We start from the raw sequence: 25,947 nt of genomic DNA on the forward strand, positions 1-25,947 counted from the left end.
CCCCTACCCCATCCACCTTTCCCACTTCAGTGACCACCAGCCTGACCTCCTGGGGCCAGCCCCTGTTATTCTTGGCTGAGGGTTTCAGACAAGCCCTGGCGCCCACCGTATCCCCACCCCTCAACCAGTGGCCGATGGGGGTTGTATAAACACTCCAGTTCCCTCACTCCTGGGGTCGGGTAACAGAGATACATGTTGTACTCCAGGGGTCTGCATACTAGCGCCCATGGGCTAATCCAGCTCTCTGCCTGTTTTTGTAAATAAAGTTTTATTAGAACACAGCCCCACACATCCGTTTATATACTGTCTTTGGCTGTATTCCAACTGTGTAATTGAGCAGCTGAGACAGTGACCTTATGACTCATAAAGACTAAAACATCCAGGGTCTGGTCTTTTACAGAAGTTTGCTGAGCCATGTTCTACGGCCTCCCAGAGCTCCTGATATGACCTGACTTGGTTGCCCTTGGTCAGGGGTTAACGTGGCTGATAATACCGACTGCCTTTCTCAGTCCCCTCCTAGAGTTTCACCCATCACCGTCATGAACCACGTGAACCACATACAGCTGCTATTTGGCTGTTTCGACTCCCATAAATGGCAGTTTCCCATGGTTCAACCTAATACTTTTTAAAATATTTATCTGTTTGGCTGCACTGGGTCTCAGCTGTGGCACGCAGGATCTTTTAGTCACAGCATGTGGGATCTAGTTCCCTGACCACAGATCGAACCCAGGCCCCCTGCATTGGGAGTATGGAGTCTTAGCCACCAGATGACCAGGGAAGTTCCCAACCTAATACTTGTACTCAAATGCTTGTTTCGTGGTAAACACAAGCTAGGACAGCAAGACAAGCATCACTGCGCCCATTTCACAGACGGGCCCTGATCTGACTGTTTCTGCACACACACAGCAGAGGTCAGCTCCGGGTTCTGGACTTCTTGACTCCACCCCCAGGTAACTGCTACATGTAATGTCCTTAGAACACCTTCCGGGCTACCCAAGGCTTACAGTCAAGGACTTGTTTCACCTAAAGAGGAAAGCAGGGCTCAGAGAGACCTACCCAGGTTCACTCGGCTGGCAAATGGGGAAAATGAGGTTTCAAATCTAGGTTTTCTTATGACAAATTCATGGTTCATTCCATGACAAATCAGCTACCCCTTAGTCTTTCACCTCAAGCAGTCTGTCAGGGCCCCTGCCCACCTCTCTGGAAATCAAGATGATTTTCCAGGAGGCTTAGCTGAGATCAAACAGGCAAACATGCTCTGTCAGGCCCAAAAGGTTTTTGTTTGCAAGATGCAAAATAGAAAACCAAGACAGACACCTTTCAAAGAGGTACCTGGAAAGAAACCTACCGGGAAGCACAAAATATACATCCATAGTCGTGAACAGAATCAACTACAGCACAGACTGTTTTTATTTTCTTAGTTTTCTGGCTGTCCCGTGCAGCACATGGGATTTTAGCTCCAACACAGGATTGAACTGACGTTCCCTGCAATGCAAGGCAGGTTCTCAACCACTGGACCACCAAGGAGGTCTAGCAGAGTGTTGTAAAATTCAGAAGTGTTGGAGGCAGGTGTGGTGCAGTGGTAAAGAATCCACCTGCCAATGCAGGGGATGCCAGAGACTGGGGTTCGATCCTTGGGTCAGGAAGATCCCCTGGATAGGAAATGGCAACCCACTCCAATATTTTTGCCTAGGGAATCCCATGGACAGAGGAGCTTGGCAGGTTATAGTCCATGGGGCTGCAAAGAATTGGACCCAACTGAGCGTACATACTCATACGCACTGAGACTGAAGCCCTGTTCTACCATTCACTAGCTTGACCGTGGCCAAAGCCAGGAATCCATCCAGACATTTGATTCTTCCAGCCCCACCTAATGCTATGGCCATGCACACCTCACGGGACTGTAGAGAGGGCGACCTGTAACAGGGGTGGACGCTGCCCAGCACAGAGCTGGCCACACCTGTTCTCCCCACTCTGTCGCCAGAAGTTCCCAGACAGTGGATGGGTGGACCTGCCCAGCCAGAGCTCCTCCACCAAGGACATCTATCCCACAGCTGCTGTGAATTTCTGCCATTCTGGCTCCCAGCTGCCCCTTCCTTGGAGAACTTCTCTGAGCAGATCTGAGCAGCCTTGCCCCAAAAGTTATGTCCCCCGCCCTTCACGTGTGGGGCTGTCCACAGCCCAGGACTATCTGATACAGGAGGCTGATCAACCTTCTGATGCCATCTGCCCTCCAGAGCTTTCCCTGGGTCAGGCTGAGGCTGGCCTGGGGCAGAGTGACCATTATTAACTGCTTTTTTTTTTTTTTCCAGATTTCTTTTTTGATGTGGACCATTTTAAAAGTCTTTATTAAATCTGTTACTATATTGTTTCTGTTTTATGTTTTGATTTTTTTGGCCACAAGTCATGTGGGATCTTAGCGCCCCACCCAGGGATTGAACCGTACCCCCTGCATCAGAAGGCGAAGTCTTAACCACTGGACCACCAGGGACATCCCCAGTTGCTTCTTTTCCTGCTTATCCTGTATCCTGGTCTAACCTGAGATCACTGCGTGTCACCTGCACAGGAAGCTACGTCTCAGCCCAAGTCAGCGGGAGCAGGAGGGCATTCTCCCATCTTCTATAATCTTTTCAATTTGAAGACCACCGAGAGGAGTCTAAGAACACTGCACGTGTTCATTTCTCCCTCCCTCGCAGCACCCACCTGATTCCCATCAGGGCTCCCCAGCCTGGGGGTCCCTCTCCCCAGACTCAGCACAACCAACAGAAGCTAAGCAGAAGTGGCTGCAGCTCCCAGAGGCCAGATGACTGCAGGGTGGGTGGGCCTGGGTCTGGGTGGGCCCCCGAGGCCCCTGGTGCGGTCTTGGTGTTGGGCCCAGGCAGATGAGAGATGTTTCTCGGGGCATTTGCTAAGGAACTAATGAATTTCCATTCCAGGCCCCAATTAGGGACACGTCCCCCCACCTGCTCCCAAGGCAACTGCTGCTGCTGCTGCTAAGTCGCTTCAGTCGTGTCTGACTCTGTGCGACCCCATAGACGGAAGCCCACCAGGCTCCCCCATCCCTGGGATTCTCCAGGCAAGAACACTGGAGTGGGTTGCCATTTCCTTCTCCAGTGCATAAAAGTGAAAAGTGAAAGTGAAGTCGCTCAGTCGTGTCCAACTTCTAGTGACCCCATGGACTGCAGCCTACCAGGCTCCTCCGTCCATGGGATTTGCCAGGCAAGAATACTGGAGTGGGTTGTCATTGCCTTCTCCGCCCAAGGCAACTACCAAGTGGCATTTCTCAGGGACCCCAAAGGCTGGAAATGCAGGAAATGGACTGGGAGCCTCGGGTGACGATGAGGCCCAGGGTGGCCACCTGGATCCCCTGGGAGAGAAGGAGGCCCTGGCTGGGCTTCCAGAAACGTCCGTTCTGCCCCTGGTTTTGCCAGAGACCTGCTGCGAGGCTTTGGGCAAACCACGCAATCCCTGTCTGGGCCTCAGTGAGAGGACTTCAAGAGACTTCTGGCTTAAAGGTTCTGAGACAGTTAACTGCTAATACTCTTAACACACCCTTACTGCATGTGGGCTCTCCACAAAGCATGTCACAAATATGTACTCATTTAATCATCCTGACATCTTCAAGGCCGGAAGGAGCGATTACTAGCCCTTTTCACAGCTGAGGAAACTGAGGCTCAATGAAGAAACTTGCTGAAGACCACACAGCCAGTAAGTGGTAAACCCAGGACACCCAGCTATGGAGTGTGTACCATAACCACCGCTATGCCATACTCGCTGGGTATCATCTGACAACTCTTGAATCTTCACAGGACTGGGCACCATCATAGTTGCTATCACACAGTCGTGTCTGACTCTTTGCAACCCCATGGACTGTAGCCCGCCAGGCTCTTCTGTCCATGGAATTCTCCAGGCAAGAATTCTGGAGTGGGGAGCCATTCCCTTCTTCAGGGCACCCTCGCAACCCAGAGATTGAACCTGGCACCACCATAACAGCTTAATAAGAATTTGCTAACTGGAAAAGAAAGAAAAAACTGGTAACCTAAAAAACGGAGATGGTGGTTTATGGGAGTGGGACGAGGTCTGTGAGGTGTAAAGGAGACTGATGGTTCCCTGGGTGTCCTTTGATGCTGTTTGGCTTTTCACCACGTAACAAGTTACAGTCAGTAACGGCAGCATAAAGGGTTGTGGGAGCTGGAAACAGTGTTTGTCCGGGGGAAGGGACAGGAGGACCAGAAGACGGAGGTGCCTGGGGCCCTTTTAGCTGGGTAATTTTGTGCTTCTAAAATGTACCATTGGCATATATTACTTAATCCAAATAATACTCATTCTTTTAAAAAGTGTTCAGGGACTTCCCTGGGGTCCAGTGGCTAAGAATCCGCCTGCCAACGCAGGGGACATGGGTTTGATCCCTGCTCCAGAAAGATCCCACATGCTGCGCAGGGCAACTAAGCTTGTGAGCCACAACTCCGGAGTCCACGCGCCTGGAGCCCGTGCTTCGCAACAAGAGAAGCCACTACTCTGCAACTACAGAGGAGTTCCTGCTCACCGCAACCAGAGAAAGCCTGCCCACAGCAACGAAGACCTGGCGCAGCCAAAAAAATTTTTTTGAATTTTAAATAGTAGTAGTGTTAGTCGCTCAGTCGTGTCCAACTCTGTGAGCCCATGGACTGTGGCCGGCCAGGCTCCTCCCTCCATGGGATTCTCCAGGCAAAAATACTGGAGTGGGTTGCCATTTCCTTCTCCAGAGGATCTTCCCGACCCAGAGATCAAACCCAAGTCTCCTGCATTGCAGGCAGATTCTGTACAGTCTGAGCTATAGGGAAGACTCGTTTAAAAATAGTGGTATTCAATGACCCATCAGCCAAGAATCAACTAAAGAGAAACTCTGGCAGGAGAGGGGGTGCTCGAGGGATGAAAATGACCTTAGAGGCACAGGTAGGGGAGGAAAACCAAGGAGGAGATGCAGGGTTGGGAGACTCCGGTTGTATCTAAATTAAGCCCACTAGATACCTCGCTCTGAAAACAGGGATTCAGAGGCCCAAAGACAATGGGAAGTGGCCTTAGGAGATGCTGCGATCCAGTGGCTGAACGGAGACCTCGTCTCCTGACTCCTTAACGCAGCTTCTCAGGCTCCACCTGGCACACAGTAAACACCAACTGTGTTTGTGTTTGGAACCCGAGCCAGGAGTCCCAACCACAGGGAATGCACTCCCACCATCCCGCCCCTCCCGCACCCAGGATGTCTGCAACAGCAGGAAAGGCAGCGCTGCAGCGGCCCAGATGCCTTCTATGCTCCACACTGGCATTTTCTCTCATTCTCACAAGGTAGAGTTACTCACTCCAGTTGACAAAGGATGAGGCTGAGGTCCAGAACAGTGACATGTCGAGAGACATAGCTAGGACGCGGCAGACACTTAAACCTGGGTTTGGGGCCCTCCAAAGTCCGTGCTCTTTCGTGATCCTGAGCCACCCCTCTTGGAAGAGTATTTCCCATCAGTTGAGGACAAATCCCAACTGGAATGTATTGGTGAATGCTTTTGTCTTTAGACTCTGAACTGTATGGGACTGGATAAGATTCTTATCACATCATAAAGTTTGTCCCCACCACGCCTTGAATCTGAGCTAAACCTCAACCTTCCCTAAGAAATTACCAGCGATCCCTTTCTTAGAAACATCTAAATAAACTGACTCAGTAAAGTCCCTCAGTAGAATTTTCCTACTTTTTACCCTTTTACATTGATGGTTCCTTTAATTTACTTCTTCCCAGCAGAGACCTGTCCTCAAATGAACCTTCTGGTTTTAACACATAGTTCTGCCTTTCCTCAACGCAAGAAAGGGGTTGCATCCTATTCCCTTTGGTAAAAGGTGCTAAGCCTGAGCCCCTCAGAATCTCCAGAGCTGTCTGAGGCCAATATGTCACAAAAGGATATTATGGGTTGATGTGTTATTCATGTCGACTCATTTATCATTTATACAGATGGCTTCCAAAAGGATTGATGGGGTCCTTCACATTAAACCCGGTGCAAAGCAGGGCAGCAGCTGAGACTCATCTCATCTGAGACCTTGTGATGGAAATAGGTGTGCCTGAAGACTACACCCGGGTACCGAATCTGGTACCCAATGTTCCAAGCATCTAAGACATTTAAGGAGGCATCCCACGTTCAGAAGAACCCTTCATTTCTCTCCAGCTTTTTTCTCTAACCCAGTGATTCTCCAAGTAGGGTCTGGACCAGTATCAGCATCACAGGGGAACCTGTTAGCAATGAGATTTTTCAGGAACTTCCTCGGCAGTCCCGCAGTTAAGACTCTGAGCTTCCACCACAAGGGGTGTGGGTTCAATCCCTAGTTGGGGAACTAAATCCCACATGCTGTGTGGTGTGGCCAAAAAAGTTTTTTAAATAAATGAGATTTTTAGGTCGCAACCCAGATTAAAGGAGAAACTTGGAAAGAGGCCCAGCAATCTATGTTTCAACAAGTCAACTTGATGATTCTGACCTGAAAGTAACAACCACAACGCCAGTGGTAACCTCTAACTGAGCACCTACTAGATGCACAGGATTAAACCCATAATCTCACGGGTCCTTATAACTGAAGACCACGTGCCCAGCTCTGAGGTAGGTGTGTTTTGTGCATTATGTCAATTTACTCCCTACAATAATCTTTTTAAGAACTTACTTTTTTTTTTTTTGGCCGCATCACACAGCATGTGGGATCACAGCTCCCCAACCAGGGAGCGAACCCATGCCCCCTGCAGTGGAAGCACAGAGACTTAATCACTAACGGGACAGCCAGGAAAGTCCAAGAACTTACCATTATTATGCCCCCATTTTACAGATGAAGAAACTGAGTCCCAGAGAGCTGAAGCCACTGGCCCAAGGTCTCACAATTCAGAAATGGCAGAGGTGAGATAAAAATTCAGGTGTGCTGGATTCCAAAGCCATGTTCTTTCTGTTCCACCCTTGAAGCTCCCCAGAGTTTCCCAGCTATATCACCCCGAGAAGCAATACAGCTGGGTCAGATGAGAGCTGAGGAGGAGAGAGGGGGCAGGCAGGGAGAGCTTGCCTGGGCAGAAGAAGCCCAGACTCCACACGACCTTCCAGCTACAATGGGAAAGGAAGCCACATGACGCATTTAAAGTCACCTGTGTCTAAGGAACTCAAAAGCCTGGGATTCAGGAGGCGGTAGCTCTTTGCTTCTCTGACTTTACCCAGCTGAGGGTCTTTCTCCTTCCCACTCTGAACCTCAGTTACCCACACTCATATTTCTTATCAGTGTCTACAAGGCTCACTTGTGCCCCCAGCTTACTTCTCTGACCTCACCTCCCCTCATGCAGCTTAATCACGCTGGTCTGCTTTCTATTCCCTAAACACCCAAGTTCATACTGACCTCAGGGCCTTTGCACCACCTGTTCCGGACGCCTAAATCCCTCTCGCCCTTCATACTCCCATGGCTGGCTCTTTGTCATTTAGGCCTCAGCTCACCTGTCACCTCCTCAGTGAGCCTTTCCTGACTAACTTACTTCATGTCCTACCCCATCAACCTGTCTTTTCATTTCACTTAACACAGACTGAAATTATTTATTGCTTAATTGCTTCCCTGTTTATTATCTGTCTCTTCCACTCCAGAACATAGCTCCATGAGAGCAGAAGCTGTCTGACTTTTTCCCCAGATACAGCCCCAGCACCTAAAGAGATGTCTGGCGCTGAGCAGCTAGAAAACCTAGACTCAAAGGCCAGAGGCCTGGATCCTTAACGGTGACCTTGGCAAGGTGCTCTGCCTCACTGAGCCTCAGTTTCCCTCCTTGCCTAAAGAAGAGCGTGGACTAGATGCTCTCCAAGGGGCCTTCGAAGATCGCTACTCTAGGAAAGCCAGGCCTGGAAGCCGCCCAGCTGGTCCATCCAGAAGAGGCACCTGGCCAGGGTCCCTGCAGCAGCTGCCCCCTCCCCACCCCCACCCACATCCCTGCCCAGCCACGCAGTCATCTCACTCCCCCGTCGCAGAAACTGTTAATGAAGTGCGCACTGCTAAATGCAGTTACAATTACGGGGGCTAAGAATAAGGCGCTGACATCAGCCTTGTCAGTTTCCGAGTGAATCAGAAGGGGAGGGGGGAGGAAGGAGAAAAGGGGAGGGGGGACGGCGCTCCGGAGCTGTCAAGTGGAAATAGCACAGCGTTAAATATAATCCAGCACTGGCCTACATTGGTCTGGAGAGGCAGGTGATAGATCGGCCCCCAGGGCTGGGGCAGACAACTGGATTCTTCAAGGAGGCCAGGCAGCCCCGTGACGGGGATCATCCAGGAACTGATGGGCAGGAAGAGACTCCAGTGAGCTGGGGTGGAATGGAGCAGGACGGCAGATCCCAGAGGGGCGCATCTGAAGATGAACAGGCCCTCACACCCTCACCTTTGTCAGTGGCTGTTTTGCCAGCCCAAGCACAGCCGCCAGGCCTGACACTGCCCTTTCCCACCTGGAATCTCATTTCAGGCCAGGAGGCAGAGGGTGGTCTCTGGAATCAAACATGCCTGGGTTTGAATCACTACTGTGCAACCCAAGAAAGCCACAAAACTACACCAAGCTGCCTGGCTTTTTCTCATCTGCAAAATGGGTACATCGACAACCGTAGCTATCCCTTCTGGCTGCTGTAAGATTCAGGGAGACTATGGCACTGTGCACAGGAGAACAAGCCCTTCAAGCAGTTTTATTTTTACAATGCTGAGACATGCTCAGACAAGGATAATTAACCCCTTTTTCAAGAGGGGGAAACTGAAGCCTGGGACATGCCTGAGGCCCTAACACCAAAGTAGAGTCAAATCCAAGCCCCATCAAGTAATGGGGAGTGTTGGGAGGGAATTCCAGTCGGTCATTCCAGGGGACTGGGGGTGAGGGTGGGAACTGGAGCTTCGACAGGAAGACAGTGGGCTTGACTGTCAAGGGGGGAGGTACACAGATGACAGTGAGGTGGGGGTGCGTCTACACCCTCTGAGCACATTCTGCAAAACTGGTGCCTTTCCAACAACTCAGAAGAAATGCTGAAGCGATGGTTGTTAAGGCCACCATGAAGAGATGTTAGGGGAGGCAGAGGAGGAGAAAGGACCTGAGATGAGAGAGAGAGGGTCATCTGGCTTTCGTCTGCTCTCCACCTCTCCGCCCTGCCCTCTCTCAGCCTCAGTCAGAACCGGCTCACCTCTGGATGGAGGTGGGTAAGGAGGAAGGCAATGCAGAGTTCTCAAAGGGAGACGAGGCAACGGGTCCCCCTTTTGCCCTTCCCACCAAACACAAGCAGGGGGGGCCTCTCTGATAGCTGCAAACTATGAGTCTGGCAGCTTGGGGACAAGGAAGAGGGGGCACCAGAGGGGGGAGAGAATTTTTGGAAAGAACTCTAACAGCATCAGAACAGATCCAGAGGCCAGTGAACTGTGTACTGGGGGAAAGGATGACTCCTCTGTATGCTATCTGTCTGAGATGTATCTTTCAGGGTCATTCAAGATAGCAGAGTTTGGGGTCCACACTCTCACGCCACCCACAGCTTGAACTATGAGAAGAGCTGGTTCCATTCTTTATTGTGCCTCAGTTATCCAAATCCAGGAGAGTTCTGCCCAATTCCCAGCCCATAAAGGAGATTACAGCACTTGGTGGTAACTTAGGGAAAGCAGCAGAGGGGGGACAGGAAGTGGCATGCCCCAGGGATGAAGGTGCCACCTGGCGCCCTCCAGCGGCCCAGATCCTGAAGGATATTTTCAGGCTCCTCCCCTCACCATTCCCCCTCATCCACCCAGCCCCAGCCCCCCTTAGGGCCTAAGTTCTCTGTTCCCACCACCTCAGGGTGGAAGGGGTGGTTCAGCAGGACATTCTGTTTCCCAGAAAAAGATAAGGTCAAATTTCAAGGACAAAAGTTAGCACTGGGGCTGGGAAAGAAAACTCTGCCAAGAGGAGTAAACTGGGGAAGGAAGGGGGAGTCCAGGGCGGGTCATTCCAGGTGCCTGGGGTGGGGCTGGGATTTGGAGCTCTCGTTTCCCCTGCTGAGATCTATCTGGCAAGACATGAGTATCTCCTTCCCACCAGCAAGGAGAGGTAACGCAGACAGCCCCCTCCATTTTCCCTCCATCTAAAAATAAGGGGAGTGGGTTTCGGCACTAGTTGGTAGGTCCCAGCCACGAGGCCACCCCACCCATCAGATTTGGCCTGATCGGAAGAAGGCGGTACCACGAAGGGCTTTCCAGCTCAGAGATGTGGCCCGAACTGCTAGGAGAGGGACCGGTAGCCGCCGGTGTTGCCATGGCAACTTCCTCCCTGCACTGGATCGAAGCATCCTATGGGCAAATCGGAGCTGGCTGCTCCAGCTTCTCCGCCCCTCTCCTGAGCGGGTGGGGGAGAACTGGACGCCAAAACCACTTGGTCAGAGTCAGGGACACCATCCTCAATTTCAGACCCTAATGTAGCAACCCCCTTTGGCATTTGCTGGAAACTGGAGACACTCTCCAGACAAGCTCCCCAGCCGTGCCCCAAGGCAGACTGGCAGGTCTGGGACTGAAGATGTAATAAAAACGAACTGTTAAAGAGAACAGGGACATGGGGCGCTAGGTGCTCCCCACCGTCTTGTTCCACATGCAAGTCCCCCAAATCCCCATCTTTAAACCCCTCCCAAGAAGGAGGGCCCAATTCTGCCTTAATAGCTATAACAATGCAATAAAATTAGCTTATAAGCTAACGTTTTGAGAACCAGGCTTCCCCCCTTCCTCAAACCCACAGATTCCTTTCTACAATCTTGCTCAGAAACAAGCCTTACTTCTTGGTAAGAAGAAAGATGAATAGCTAACAGCTACTGAGAGCCTGTCTAGTGTCAGGCACTGTACTCTGCCCTTTCCGTAGCACACACAGCACAACAATCAACTGCATAGATGCTTGAGGCAGACTGCTCAAGTTCAGATCCTACCTCCCTCATTTCCTGGTTCAGCGACCTTGAGTGAATACTCTCTCTACGTCTCAGTTTTCTCCTCTGAAAATGGGGATGTTAACATGAATTGTGTCTCAGTTTTCCCATTTGAAAATGGGGACTGTCAAATGTTAATTTTATAGACTCACTGTGAGGAAAGAAAACAATATTGAAAGTGCCTAGGAGAATACTTAGCAGAAGGAATCATTTAAAAAATGTTTACCCTCTGTGGTCCATGCTCTGATTTTCTTCCTGATATAGATAAGAAAGCAGAGGTCACATGTCTAACTCCCCCCTGCCCCACCCCTCCTCAATTACAAAGCCAGAAGGAGCCAGGTTGAGCCATGAAGATGCAAACATGAAAAATGCCTCCCAAAAGCATGCCTCTCTAAAGCCCCAGTATCTTTAGGCAAAGGGGCAAAGCAGTGTAAGAAATGGGTTCAGAGTGCACAAGGGAAGATGCTTCTTGGGAAGAATTCTAGGAATCCACGGTGACCAGCCTCCTGAGCCCCAGGCGGGTAGAAAGGGGAGTAAGAGGCAGCTTCCTTTGCTGACACAATGTCCAAGGTTCCCAAGCTCAAGGCAGGAAAGTGCTCTAGCCCAGTTAAGGCTAATGAAAGTCTCCTCCTCACAGTTTCTCAGGAAACCAGCTCAAGGGTAGCAGATAAGCTCTGAAGATGGCTCTGAGTCAATCGAGTTGACGAGAAAGATGCAGTGGACAGGAGGTGGAAGCAGCAACAAAGGGAGGACCCCAGATAAGCCAGAGGACCATCAGGGGCACTTCTGGGCCCCGGGAACAGAGAGGGGCATGAAACGGGTCAGGTGAGGGGCAGAAAAGGAAAAGGGAAAGCCAAGTCAGTTCCGACAGCGCTCCAACTGAAACAGTCTCTGTCCACTATCTGAGACATATCCAGACTGCTTTTCGAAATTAGTTCAGTGTGGTGCTGCTCTAAAAGAATAAATCTAAAAGGCTTTTTTTTTTTTTTTTTTAAGGAGAAAATTAATGACTTTGAGAAGAACAAGAAAAATTAAGAACCAAGACAACGTTCCCTACTTCCGATTCTCACCAGACACTCATTAGCCTCCCGGAAATGAAACTTCACCTTCTTCCTCCCCCTCCCAAATTCAAAGCATCCCTTAAAATGAGCAGTTGAGCACAAGATGCCCAAACCAAACTCTTGGCTGTCGGCCGCTCCCTGGGGCCTCTTCACCTGGGAACCATTTTCTACACAGCGAGATCTGACTTAAAAAAAAAAAAATCATCTTTCAGAGACAGCACTAGTGCTTTACTGGAAAGAGAACCGGAAACCTGATTTTAGTCTCGGCTCTGTGCCCGCCTCACTGGGTGACCTTGGGTTATACACACACACATAGGGACTTCAATCTCACACACATTCACACACACAAACACACACACACATCCATTTGGGGGCAAACAGACGTTAGACAAGACGATTTCTAGGTCCCCCAAGTGAAAAAAAAGTTAAGAATTTGAAGAAATCTGCTGGGGTGGGGGGAATCAGGTGGACCTTTAAAAATCTCTAATATTGCATGAAGTTACCTATTGTAACTTAAGTGAAACCAGAGCAAGTCACCTGCAACCAACGATAATAACCAAAGCATCTGAATCATGACAAGGAGCATGACTGAAGAAAAACCCAACTGTCCCTGTGGTAGGACAGTTGGTTCTTGAGACCCAAGTGGCCTGTTGAACTTCAGGAGTGTCCTTGAACATCAAGGGGAGGGATGGGGGAGCCCGCCCACCGAGGCAGGTGGGGCTCCCTCCCCAAACCCCCAGTTGAGCCAGATTTCCTCTCTCTGATTTTGCTCCAGGGGAGGCCACTGGATTAGGAGAGCCCCTCCACCCCTCCTCACCTTGCCTTGTCCATAATAATAATAATACACCCTCCTTCAGCTGCATCAAGGGGGAAGCAAAGCTTCACTTATTCTTTCTGTAAAACGCTGATTCTGTAAATTGGCTCTGCCGTAACCATCTTCACTCCACTCCCTCTTCAGGTCAACACCAAGAACGGTGTGTCAGGGGTCAGCCTCACACGCCCCCATTCACCCACTTAGCCAACACATTCTGCTGCAGAACTTTCTCCCCACTTGCATCCTGCTCCAACAGGAAGAGGTGAGTACCCATCACCCACCGCTCCATCCAAGGCTTATCAGATAACTGGCTGACCAGATAAGCGTCCCTGCAGGAGGCAGAGAGTCTTAAGCAGGGCCCTTGAACTCCCTAAAACTATGGACAAAAATGTTTGGATGGTGCGTGTATGTTTTGGGGGAAGAACTCATCCGTATTGTCATCAAGTTCCCCAAAACGTCAGGAAACCATTTTGCTCCCCCCACTACACATTCCCCTCCCCTTTCATTCCCTCACTGAACTAAAATACTCTCAGATCAGCGTACAAAACACTTTTAACTTAACCCTTGTGTCTGAGGTACCATCATCCCATTTTACAGACCAGTATATGGAGGCTAGAGGCAGAACGACTCGCCCAAGGTCACGGCTAATAAGGAGATAAGCAAGCCCAAGACCGGAACCTGATTCCGACTCCCTCTCTGGCACTCTTTGGGCAACTCTCACCCAAAGCCCTCTAGCTACCCCACCTGTTGGTGGATTCGCTTCCTCACCGCAAAAGCGTATCCGAAGCCCTTCTGCTTCCTCTGTCAGGTCCCAGGGCCGCCAGGAGCCGGTTTCTTCACATTTCCCCGCCCCTTGGGCTCTGGCCGAGGTTGCGCGCAGGCCTGGGAGCCTGAGGTTCCGGCCGATGAATGGTGGCCCGGTCCAGCCCACCCAGAAAGGCCACTCCAGGCCCAAGAGCACCCGGGATCAGAGGCACACTCCGAAGGGCGCGCAGGTGTAGAGTCGGCGCCGCCCTACGCCTCCCTCCGGGACCAGCCGGGAGGAACCGAGAGGAAAGGCCGTCCCCCCGCCGGTCCCCTCAAGGTCCACCCCAGCCCTGGAGCCCGAAGCCCCCGCCCCTGGGGAAAGAGGAGGAGAGACAAACGGGGGGCGCTCAAGGCCCCGGACGCAGGGCAGGGGTCTGGCACTGGGAGTCTCAGGATGCGGCCAAGACAAAGATGGAGCAGGAAGGTTGCGCGCCACCTCCAATGGCGGGGGGCGCGTCGGAGCCCCGCGGGTGAGGCGGCCGGAGCCCCGGTGTCTGAGGAGGGGGCGCTGACAGGAGGCTCGGGGAGGGCGGCAGGTCGGATGCAGGGACAAGAATGGGAGCATTCAGTAGGCGCAGGTGAGTAGGGAGAGCTAAGTCCAGGAGACCCAAAGGGCCCACCTGCGGAAAAGGGGTGAATGCGGAGGATCTAGGTACCTGAGGGCGGCGGGAGGCGAGAAGACCCCACACCCTAGAGACTCTGAGGGCCCGTGGGTGGGAAATCAGACCCTGGGGGCGCATCCCCGAGCGTGGTTGGGATTGGGGGTGGGGAGGAAAGAGTGGCCACCTCTGAGGGCGCACCGGGTCGGGGACGGGGCCTCGGGATCCGGCTCCCGGGAAGCCCCCCGGGGGCGGGGGCGGGCCGCGCGCTTACCCGCGTCCTCGTCGTCGAAGGAGTTCATGCACGGGAAGTAGATGGCGAGCGCCTCGAAGGAGGCGGACAGGCTGAGGCGGCTCTGCGAGCGCTCCATGCCCGCGCCGGCGCCGGGCGCCTCGGCCGCGGCGGCGGCGGCGGCGGCCGGCTTGGGCAGCTTGGCCGCCCCATTCTTGACGCGGAGTACGGCGCGCGGCGTGGTGGCGGCGGCCCGGGGTCGAGCCGGGGCTCCGCGGCGGGGCTGGCGGGCGCGGCGGGGCCGGCAGGCGGGCGGGCCGGGAGCTGGCGGCGCGCGGAGCCCGAGACGCGCGGTGCTCCCGGCGGCGGCGGCAGCGGTGGCGGCGGCGGCGGTGGCGGCGCAGCTCGCTCTGGCCCGCGGCGCCCCCAGCCGGCCGCGCGGGGCGGGCTCCAGCCGCCGCCGCAGCCAATCGGCGCCGCCCGGGGGAGGGGGCGCCGCGCGCCGGGCGTGGGAGCCGGAGGGCGCGGGCGGGGCCCCTCCTCGCCTCCGGGCCCCGCAGGTTGTGCGCGCCCCGGGCGACGAGCGCGCCCGACTGCTGCGCCCCAGTCCTGGGGTACGGCCCCACGCTGTCCCAACCCCCACACTGAGCCCCCCAGACGCCCCGAATTCCAGGCATCCGGTTCCCACCTGAGACTGGCCAACCCCAGGGACAGAAACGCAGTCGAAAGGGATATAGTCACGGTGACCGGCACTGGAGAGCCTCAGGTTCACACGTGAACCCGCAGAGCAGCTCAAACAGACACCCCCACGACTGCATCCACTTGTGCAAGATACACCACGGACACCCTCAGACTTACACACCCAGAGAGATTCACCCAGACTCACTCATAGCGACACTTGGGGAACCAAACAACAGAACCCCTTAGACTCCAGACACCCCTAAGACCCCCACAGGTAGGTACATCCACGGACACACACGGATTCACACCCAGAGACCTGCAGATACACTCTGAGCAACCAATAGGCACACCCTTGGCCACGCGGGAGACCCTCGGAACGCACACGAACTGAGAAGTTCGAGTGAACACACACACCATCATGAACCCACCGTATCCACAGAATCCACACTTACAGACACTCCTACCTATACTCAGTGACCAGACCTGCGTGTAGAGACACCAGTGCCCCTCCAACACTGATCTCTCTCACAGAGATTCAGGCACACCCAGAAATACCCTGAGAAACACCATCAGACTCACACAGTCACCCTCAGACTCAGACACACCTCAGTGGGCACACACAGGTTCACACCCAGACACAGTCGCACAGACTTAGTCACTCCTGGTGATGGATACATTCTGATGCATCGACACCCGCAGACTCATACGGGGACACTGAGAAACACTCCACCAGACTCACATGTTCCCCCAGACACTCCCACGTATAAACCCCCAGGGATTTACACACACAGACACACACACAGATAATGCAGAGCCCCCTAGATGAACACAGTCATAACTGGAAACCTGCACTCCATTCCCTGGCCTTGACCCAAGACCTCGGTCCCTACACAGTTGGGCCCAGATGTCTAACTTTTCCCAGCTGTTCCTACATCTGCTTCAGGAAGCAGCCTGCTGAGATGGCAAGAGCACAGTTTCCACCAGACTGTGATGCTATCCTTCACCTGCCTATTTTTCCATGTGTACAGGAGGGATGCAACCCCCGCCCCACTTTTGGATGGTGGTGAGGATTAAGTAAGATAAACGTGTATTAGTTGTCAGTTGTTGTATAACAAAGAGACTTAAAAAAAACCACCCATTTATTAGTTTACCATTCTCTCAGTCAGAGGTCTGAGCAGGCTTGACTGGGTTCTTTGCTTAGGACTTCACAAGGTATTGGCCAGACTGGGTTCTTATCTGGAGGCTCTTGAAAATAATTGGCTTCCAAGCTCATTCAAGTTGTTGGCACTATTTGGTTCCTCAGAGCTGTAGAACTGAGGGTCCCATTTCCTTTCTGGCTCTCAGCCAGAAGTCTCTTGCCATTCCTAGAAACCGGTCTGTGGTCCTTGTACATGGCCTCTTCATCTTCAAGATTGTTATTAGGATGTTGAACACTTCTCCTCCTTAGCATCTCTCTCACCTCCCTTCTACTTTCTGGACTGAGAAAGCTCTGCTATTAAAGTGCTTGTGTGATTAGATTAAGTATGTATATATATATATATATGTGTGTGTGTGTGTGTATATTAATAGAGATACAGGCTTCCCTGGTCGCTCAGCAGCAAAGAATCCGCCTGTAATGCAGGAAACGCAGGTTCCATCCCTGGGTAGGGAAAATCCTATGGAGAAGGAAATGGCAACCCACTCCAGTGTTCTTGGAAATCCCATGGATAGAGGAGCCTGGCAGGCTTCAGTCCATGGGGTCACAAAAGAGTCGGACTCGACTTAGCAGCTAAACAACAACAATAATATAGATAGACACACACATCTAGACATATGACATATCGTGTGTGTATCATATATCACTTGTAAGATATATGTGTATGCATGTGTATAGTGTGTGTGTGTTCATGTGTGTGTACCTGCATGCGTGTGTGTGAGGGTATCTCACCCAGCCCGAGGGGATATAAGAAGGCTTCTTTGGAGAGGTGACATTTAAGCTGAAAATGCTATGTGCCTGGCACTGTTCTTGGCCCTGGAGATATAAATACCAGCAAATGAAATAAAGTCCCTGCCCTCACATTTGCATTTAAAAATCATCTCTGGGACTGCTCTGGGAGGAATGGATTGGAGTGAATTTAGCGGGTTGCTTCCCCCTCTTCTCTTCAGATAAATCCTGATTTGAACCCAAAAGCCACTGATTGTTTCTAAAATGCAAATGGAAGGGGAGGCTGAGAAAGAATGTCCCGTGGGAAGGTGAAATGGAGGAGGTGGGGGGACCGTGGGTCCCGAGGCCAGATGGGAGGCTGTGGGCCCAGGGTGGGAGGCAGCAAGGGCCAAGGCTGGGAAGAGGGCAGGAAGGGCTGAGCCTGAGAAAGTTGCTGAGACAACCTTGGGCAGGATTAAGAGGCAGGCTGGATGGGTGAGGATCGGGAAGGGAAGCGGGGAGCAAGGCACTGCCAAGCTTTGCAGCATCAAGAGAAAACAGCACAGATGGATGAAACTCCTCCTCTTCAGCATCCGTCCTCTAAGATGAAGCGCGAAGCGAAGTGGCCCCAAAATGTTCCGTGTGTAGCAAGACTCAGGTGAGCGCCTTTCTAGAGGAAGGGAGAGGCAGCTGGAAGGTAGCTGAACCCAAGAGAGCCCTGGTTGCTGCTGATAAGGAAAAGACTGATCCTGTTTGTGTTCTGCCTGCTGGGGTAGGGGTGTGTGGATATGTGTGTGTGTGTGCGCGCGTAAGCATCTCTGTGAGTATGTCTCTGAATAGATGGGCACTTCTGCATATCTGTGTCCTTGTCTGTGAATGACCTTGTTTCTAAATATGTCCTTGGAAGATGCATGTCTTTGTGTTAAGTGAAGCCAATCTGGCTTTAAATGCAACATACCTCCTGGTCTTTGTATGCACTGGTGTGTGTGTGCGTGAGTGTGTGTGTGTGCGTGTGTGTGTGTGACAGAGACACAAGAGAGACAGAGACACGAGAGAGCACTTGTCTGTTCTCTATGTGTGTGATCCACACCACGTGTCCCAGTCTGTGTGGGTCTGTATCTGCTCGAGTGGGCTGGTGTCTCCTACTGATAGTATGTGCTTCTCAGCATCTGTTTCACCTCTTAGTCTATCAGGATCCGTGTGTGTGTGTATGTAACTAGGCTGTGTTGGTTTTATTTGGGTATCAACGTCAGATGTCTGTTCTTGTCCATGTGTGTATGTATCTGTCCCCTTAAATCCTGGTAGTGAGAATTTATCCTTGACTGTGTGTGAAGGCTGCTGTCTGGTAGCTTGAGAGGGGACTCATCTTCTTGGATTAATTTTTGCGTTTAGTTGGCTAACACAAGACTGAGCTGATGGGGATAGAGATATTAAGATCTTTTATTAATTCCAAGTCCCTTAGACAACTGTCTTAACCATTCATTTATGCTTCCAACCATCCATTCAGTCATCCACCCAACTATCCACCCTCCCCCCACTTTCATCTTAATTGCACTGATACTTGCTAGCTCATAGTGACACTTACTAGCTACATAGTTATCTCTCTTAGACAAATGACTTTATCTCTCTCTGTCTCTGTTTTCTCATCCATGAAATGGGAATAATACCCAATAGATCTGGAAATAGGGGTGTGGGAGTTAAGTGAGATATTGCATGTAAAACACTAACCACATGGCATAGTGCATAGTAAGTGCTTTCTACATTAACTATTATCATCATCATTGTGGCAGCCGGTATATTTCAGCAAATTCTCATCAGCACTTTACTACAGGCCAGCCCTGAGTTAGGAGCTGGTGGGGCCCTACTATAGCAGAGGCCATTAGGTGCCTCTGCCACCGCCTTCTGTTGTGACCTTGGATAAAGCCTGTGCCCGCTCTGGACCATACAATAGAGAGAGCACACTTGCCTTACCTCTGTTATGGAAATTCTTAGTGCACCTGACCTTCACAAACTGCCAAGAGCTGTGCACAGTTATGGAGCAGGCTGGGGACCTCTCCCTTGCCAAGCCTAAGAATGGCAGGGGCCCGTCCTGGGTCATCTGGAGAGTCAGGCAGAGTTGGAACAAAGCCAGGACCCATTTTCACTGCGGGGCTCAGGTTGCTGCTTCCTCCCAATCCCTGCTGGACTCTGTTTTCCCTCTGGGGAAGCATTTGATATTCTCTCATGGCAGGAGATGAGCGTGGGGGAGCAGGGAGCGAAGGGCAGGAACATACATCCTGGTCCAGGAAGAGCATCTTCACTTACTATTTGGTGAGGGGCCTTATGGCTAAAAAAAGAAAGAAAAATAATAAAGGAATTGAGTAGGGAGTGTGATTTCTGCCCTCTAAAACCACCCTTTAGGACAAGAGAGAGAGAAAGAAACAAAAGGTAAAAAGAGACAGGCTAGACAAGAGACAGGGACATAGTAATAGAGAGACGCAAGAGGCAGAGAACAAAAGAGGCAGAGACAGAAACCAGCAAGAAGGAGAGAGTTAGAGATGGGAACACAGAAGGAATGAGGTCAGGCTTTACTGCACACCTGGTTTGAGCTTCTCCAAAGCAAGACTTACTGCAGTAGCCCTTGCATCAGGCGCTGTTGCACTTCTTGGATCATCCTCAACTGACACATACATACACACTCACACACACAAACGTTCACACACACTCACACATGCACACACATACAGAGCAGCAGGTGGAGGAGGAGGCAGGGGCTTAAGGTAGGGGCAGATTCTGGCCATAGGAAACCTCCTGTGTGACCTTAGGCAGTGCTAAGCCACTGTGTTTTCATTTGGAAAATAAACTTCAAACCTCATTCAGTGACTTCAAGGCTAAATGGTATGATGTGGTCAAAGAGTTTTAGAAATAATGGAGAAAAAATTGGAGAAGAACCTTTAGAACTAGACAAGCTGATTTTACAGTTCATAGGGAAAATAAACATGAAAAAATTGTCAGGAAAATGAGTAGGGAAGAATAAAAGATACTGAGCCCTATCAGATGGTAAAACATTGTAAAACTACAGTGAGGTTTTTTAATGTAATTTTGTTTATTTCGGTTTGGCTTGCTGGGTCTTTGTTGCTGTGTGAGCTTTTCTCTAGTTGTGGAAAGCAGGCTTCTCATTGAAGTGGCTTCTCTTGTTACAGAGCCCAGGCTCTAGGGTGCATGGGGCTCCAGTAGTTGCAGGAGGTGAGCTCAGTAGTTGCATCACCAGGGCCCCAGAGCACAGGCTCAGTAGCTGGGCCACATGGGGTTAGTTGCTCTATGGCACACGGGATCTTCCTGGATCAAGGATCAAACCCGTGTCTCCTGCATTGGCAGGTGGATTCTTTATCAATGAGCCATCAGGGAAGCCCAAAACTACAGTAAGTTTTTCAAAGGATAAAAAAAAAAAGCTTCCTTAATATATATATAATATATAAAGAGTTTTTACAAAACAATATGAAAAGGCCATTGCTCCAATAGGAAATGGAGAAAGGTCATGAACAGTCAGTTCTCAGAGATATAATTTATAAATGGCATGGTTTCCCAGGTGGCATAGTGATAAAGAATTCACCTGCCAATACAAGAGATGCAAGAGACTTGGGTTTGATCCTTGGTCAGAAAGATTTATCTATGTTATGTGATTCTCAGCACAGTTCAGTTCAGTTCAGTCGCTCAGTCGTGTCCAACTCTTTGCAACCCCATGAATTGCAGCACGCCAGGCCGCCCTGTCCATCACCAACTCCCGGAGTTCACTCAGACTCACGTCCATCAAGTCCGTGATGCCATCCAGCCATCTCATCCTCGGTCGTCCCCTTCTCCTCCTGCCCCCAATCCCTCCCAGCATCAGAGTCTTTTCCAGTGAGTCAACTCTTCGCATGAGGTGGCCAAAGTACTGGAGTTTCAGCTTTAGCATCATTCCTTCCAAAGAAATCCCAGGGTTGATCTCCTTCAGAATGGACTGGTTGGATCTCCTTGCAGTCCAAGGAACTCTCAAGAGTCTTCTCCAACACCACAGTTCAAAAGCATCAATTCTTTGGCACTCAGCCTTCTTCACAGTCCAACTCTCACATCCATACATGACCACGGGAAAAACCATAGCCTTGACTAGACAGACCTTAGTCAGCAAAGTAATGTCTCTGCTTTTGAATATACTATCTAGGTTGGTCATAACTTTTCTTCCGAGGAGGAAGCATCTTTTAATTTCCTGGCTGCAATCACCATCTGCAGTGATTTTGGAGCCCCCAAAAATAAAGTCTGACCCTGTTTCCACTGTTTCCCCATCTATTTCCCATGAAGTGATGGGACAGGATGCTGTGATCTTCGTTTTCTGAATGTTGAGCTTTAAGCCAACTTTTTCACTCTCCTCTTTCACTTTCATCAAGAGGCTTTTTAGCTCCTCCTCTTCACTTTCTGCCATAAGGGTGGTGTCATCTGCATATCTGAGGTTATTGATATTTCTCCCAGCAATCTTGATTCCAGCTTGTGTTTCTTCCAGTCCAGCATTTCTCATGATGTATTCTGCATAGAAGTTAAATAAGCAGGGTGACAATATACAGCCTTGACGTACTCCTTTTCCTATTTGGAACCAGTCTGTTGTTCCATGTCCAGTTCTAACTGTTGCTTCCTGACCTGCATACAGATTTCTCAAGAGGCAGGTCAAGTGGTCTGGTATTCCCATCTCTTTCAGAATTTTCCACAGTTTATTGTGATCCACACAGTCAAAGGCTTTGGCATAGTCAATAAAGCAGAAGTAGATATTTTTCTGGAACTCTCATGCTTTTTCCATGATCCAGCAGATGTTGGCAATTTGATCTCTGGTTCCTCTGCCTTTTCTAAAACTAGCTTGAACGTCAGGGAGTTCACGGTTCACATATTGCTGAAGCCTGGCTTGGAGAATTTTGAGCATTACTTTACTAGCATGTGAGATGAGTGCAATTGTGCAGTAGTTTGAGCATTCTTTGGCATTGCCTTTCTTTGGAAATGGAATGAAAACTGACCTTTTCCAGTCCTGTGGCCACTGCTGAGTTTTCCAAATGTGCTGGCATATTGAGTGCAGCACTTTCACAGCATCATCTTTCAGGATTTGAAACAGCTCAACTGGAATTCCATCACCTCCACTAGCTTTGTTTGTAGTGATGCTTTCTAAGGCCCAATTGACTTCACATTCCAAGATGTCTGGCTCTAGATTAGTGATCACACCATCATGATTATCCAAGTCATGAAGATCTTTTTTGTACAGTTCTTCTGTGTATTCTTGCCACTTCTTCTTAATATCTTCTGCTTCTGTTAGGTCCATAGCATTTCTGTCCTTTATCGAGCCCATCTTTGCATGAAATGTTCCCTTGGTATCAACATGGATAAATGTCATGTAAACAGCAAAATATTATTCAGTGTCTCTCCCAATTAAGGGAATGTTAATTAAAACAAAAGCGAGTCACCTTTTTTGACCTACCAGTCTAATAAAGAAGAAATTGCTTGACAATGAATTGTAGGGAGAGGGAATAGGGAAATAGACACAGATGCACAGTGTTGGGAGTATATATTGATGGAAACTCTTTGAAGATTATGGGTTCCCCTGGTCGCTCAGAGGTTAAGAATCTGCCTATCAGTGCAGGAGACACCAGAGACACAGGTTTGATCCCTGAAGCAAGATCTTCTGGAGTAGGAAATGGCAACCTACTTCAGTATTCTTGGCTGGAAAATCCCATGGACAGAGGATCCTGGCAGGCTACAGTCCATGGGGTCACAAAGAGTTGGACACTATTTAGTGAGTAAGCACTCACGCCTTGGAGATTAATTTGTTGGTACCTATTAAATTTTTAAATCTATAAATCATTTCATTTATAAATTTACCATTTATCTCAGCAATTCCACTTCTATGCATTTATTCTATAGGTATACCTGCATATATGCACATATATAAAATAAGAATGTTGTAGCATTGTTATAATAGCAAGAGACTAAAAACAAGCTGCATGCCCATTAAATAAACTATGATACATCCATGCAAGGAATTCTACAGTCATTTTAAAGAACAATGTAGGTCTCCATATGCACTGATATCCTAGATGCACAAATAAAAAAGCAAAATCTGCATAGTATATATAGTATGATCCCATCTGTGTGTGTTTATATACATATGTGTGTATATACCTATATACATATAAATATATATTCATACTTAAATACATGTCTTTGAACAGACATGCAAATTTCAGGAGCAATATACAGGAAGGAAGCTATTAACTGTGGTTTCCTTTGGGAAGCAAGACAGAAAACTTTCAGGTGGGAGTCAGTATTCTTTGCTTTATGCCTTCCTCTTTTATTGTTCAGTTGCTCAGTCATGTCCGACTCTCTTTGATCCCATGGACTGCAGCACACCAGGCTTCCCTGTCCTTCACCATCTCCCAGAGTTTGCTCAAACTCATGTCCATTGAGTCGGTGATGCCATCCAACCATCTCATCCTCTGTCATCCCTTACTCCCCCTGCCTTCAATCTTTCCCAGGATCACAATCTTTTCTAATGAGTCAGCTCTTCACATCATGTGGCCAAAATATTGGAGCTGGAGCTTCAGGGTTTTTTTACAATGAATATGTATTTTTCCAAATTAAAAAAACTTAAGTACATGGACTTCTCTGGTGGTCCAGGGCTAAGACTTCATGCTTCATCTGCAGGGAGCGTGGGTCGATCCTTGGTTGGGGTACTTAAGATCCCATAGCTGCGTGGTGCAGCAAAAAAAAAAAAAAAAAGTACATTTTTCACCTAATAAGGGGTGATTAGTAACTATTTGTAAATAATTGAAGTGTCCGTGTGTTACTTGGGCCAAGGCTGCACACTAACTCTCTGACTCTCTGCTAACTCTGTCACTAGCAACATGGATCAAGTGGGAGCATGCTTCCATGTCCAGCTCCTGGGGATGGGGAAGTAAGCTTAGCTGCCCAAAATAACCACCTGTCATTTCCCAAGCCATCATCTGCTCTCCCAAGCCAAGGGAGGCCCTGTCTGGGTGTGAACGGTAGACTCCTCTCTTCAGGACCCAGGACCTTTTCCTTCGGTACCCCTTCTCCCACCAGGCAACCTCAGCATCTGAAGCGCTCCTTTGACGGCATCCAGATCAAAGGAGCCGGCTGGGGTCTAGAAACCTAGGGGAAGATGAAAATTTGCTCTGTCACAAGTGGATGGCATGACCTTGGGGAAGACCTTCCCTCTCTCTGGTGCTCACCTGTCAAAAGGGAAGTGGCACAGCATGATCACTGAAAGGCCTCCCAGCTCTGACGTCTTGTTGAGTCTAATTTTGTTTGGATGCTCCTTCCACTTCTGTTGAATTTACTCCCTCAGGTTGGATAGCCTGGAGTTCAAAACTGAGTAACTACGACTTCCCTGGTGGTCCAGGGGTTAAGACCCCCGCCAATGCAGGAGTCACGGGTTTGATCCCTCATCCAGGAAGATCCCACACAATGTAAAGCAGCTAAGCCCGTGTGCTACAACCACTGAGCCTGTGCTCTAGAGCCCGCAAGTTACAACTACTGAGCCTCCAAGCTGCAACTACTGAAGCCCTCAAACCTACAGCCCATGCTCTGCAACAAGAGAAGCCACTGCAATGAGAAGCCTGAGCACCATAATGAAGAATAGCCCTCGCTCACTGAAACTGGAGAAAGCCCATATGCAGCAACAAAGACCCAGCACAGCCAAGAATAAATAAATACATATTTTTTAATGAGTAACTGAAAGTAACTGGCTTCTGAGAGTCACTAGCTGTGTAATATTGGGTAAGTTGCTTTCCTCTCTGAACTTTAGTTTCAGTTCAGTTCAGTTGCTCAGTTGTGTCTAACTCTATGCAACCCCATGGACTGCAGCATGCCAGGCTTCCTTGTCCATCACCAACTCCCAGAGCTTGCTCAAACTCATGTCCATCAAGTCGGTGATGCCATCCAACCATCTCATCCTCTGTTGTCCCCTTCTGCTCCTGCCCTCTATCTTTCCCAGCATCAGGGTCTTTTCAAATGAGTCAGTTCTTCACATCAGGTGGCCAAAGTATTGGAGTTTCAGCTTCAGCATCAGTCCTTCCAATGAATATTCCAGACTGATTTCCTTTAGGATGGACTGGTTTGATCTCCTTGCAGTCCAAGGGACTCTCAAGAGTCTTCTCTAACACCACAGTTCAAAAGCATCAATTCTTCAGTGCTCAGCAGACGGTAAAGTGTCTGTCTACAATGTGGGAGACCCAGGTTCAATCCCTGGGTTGGGAAGATCCCCTGGGGAAGGAAATGGCAATCCACTCCAGTACTATTGCCTGGAAAAATCCCATGGACAGAGGAGCCTGGTAGGCTACAGTCCATGGGGTCACAGAGAGTCGGACACGACTGAGCGACTTCACTCTCACATCCATACATGACTACTGGAAAAACCATAGCTTTGACTAGATGGACCTTTGTTGGCAAAGTAATGCTTTTAATATGCTGTCTAGGTTGGTCATAGGTCTTCTTCCAAGGAGCAAGTGTCTTTTAATTTCATGGGTACAGTCACCATCTGCAGTGATTTTGGAGCCCCCCAAAAAGAAAGTCTGTTAGTGTTTCCATTGTTTCCCCAACTGTTTGCCATGAAGTGATGGGACTGGATGCCATGAAGTGATGGGACCAGATGCCATCATTTTAGTTTTCTGAATGTTGAGTTTTAAGCCAACTTTTTCACTCTCCTCTTTCACTTTCATCAGAGGAAATAATATACCTCATAGGATAGTTGGCAGATATAGTAGCTCAATAAGTACTAACCATCATCTAAAGAAGAAGTGGTGCATGTATACAATGGAATATTACTCAGCCATAAAATGAATGAAATCATGCCATTTGCAGCAACATGGGTGGAACTAGAGATTACCATGCTAAGTGAAATGTAGT

At 49.8% G+C, this 25,947-nt stretch overlaps 1 protein-coding gene across 2 annotated transcripts in view; it reads right to left on the reverse strand.

Moving 5' to 3' along the window:
- RIMS4 (regulating synaptic membrane exocytosis 4) overlaps nucleotides 1-14,583 on the reverse strand; it is a 66,988-nt gene extending 52,405 nt beyond the window's left edge. Inside the window, exons 1-2 of one of the 2 annotated variants that reach the window (XM_068987575.1) lie at nucleotides 14,487-14,583; nucleotides 12,038-12,040 (exon numbers count right to left, since the gene is read on the reverse strand). In XM_068987575.1, the coding sequence (XP_068843676.1) occupies nucleotides 12,038-12,040; nucleotides 14,487-14,583 (100 nt within the window). The remainder of the gene's footprint in view (nucleotides 1-12,037; nucleotides 12,041-14,486) is intronic. The other variant, XM_068987576.1, reaches the window with a different exon arrangement.
- Between the last annotated feature and the right edge of the window lie 11,364 nt (nucleotides 14,584-25,947).

The sequence above is a fragment of the Capricornis sumatraensis genome, chromosome 15 (assembly GCF_032405125.1).
Source record: "Capricornis sumatraensis isolate serow.1 chromosome 15, serow.2, whole genome shotgun sequence".
In the NCBI taxonomy this organism is placed as follows: Eukaryota; Metazoa; Chordata; class Mammalia; order Artiodactyla; family Bovidae; genus Capricornis; species Capricornis sumatraensis.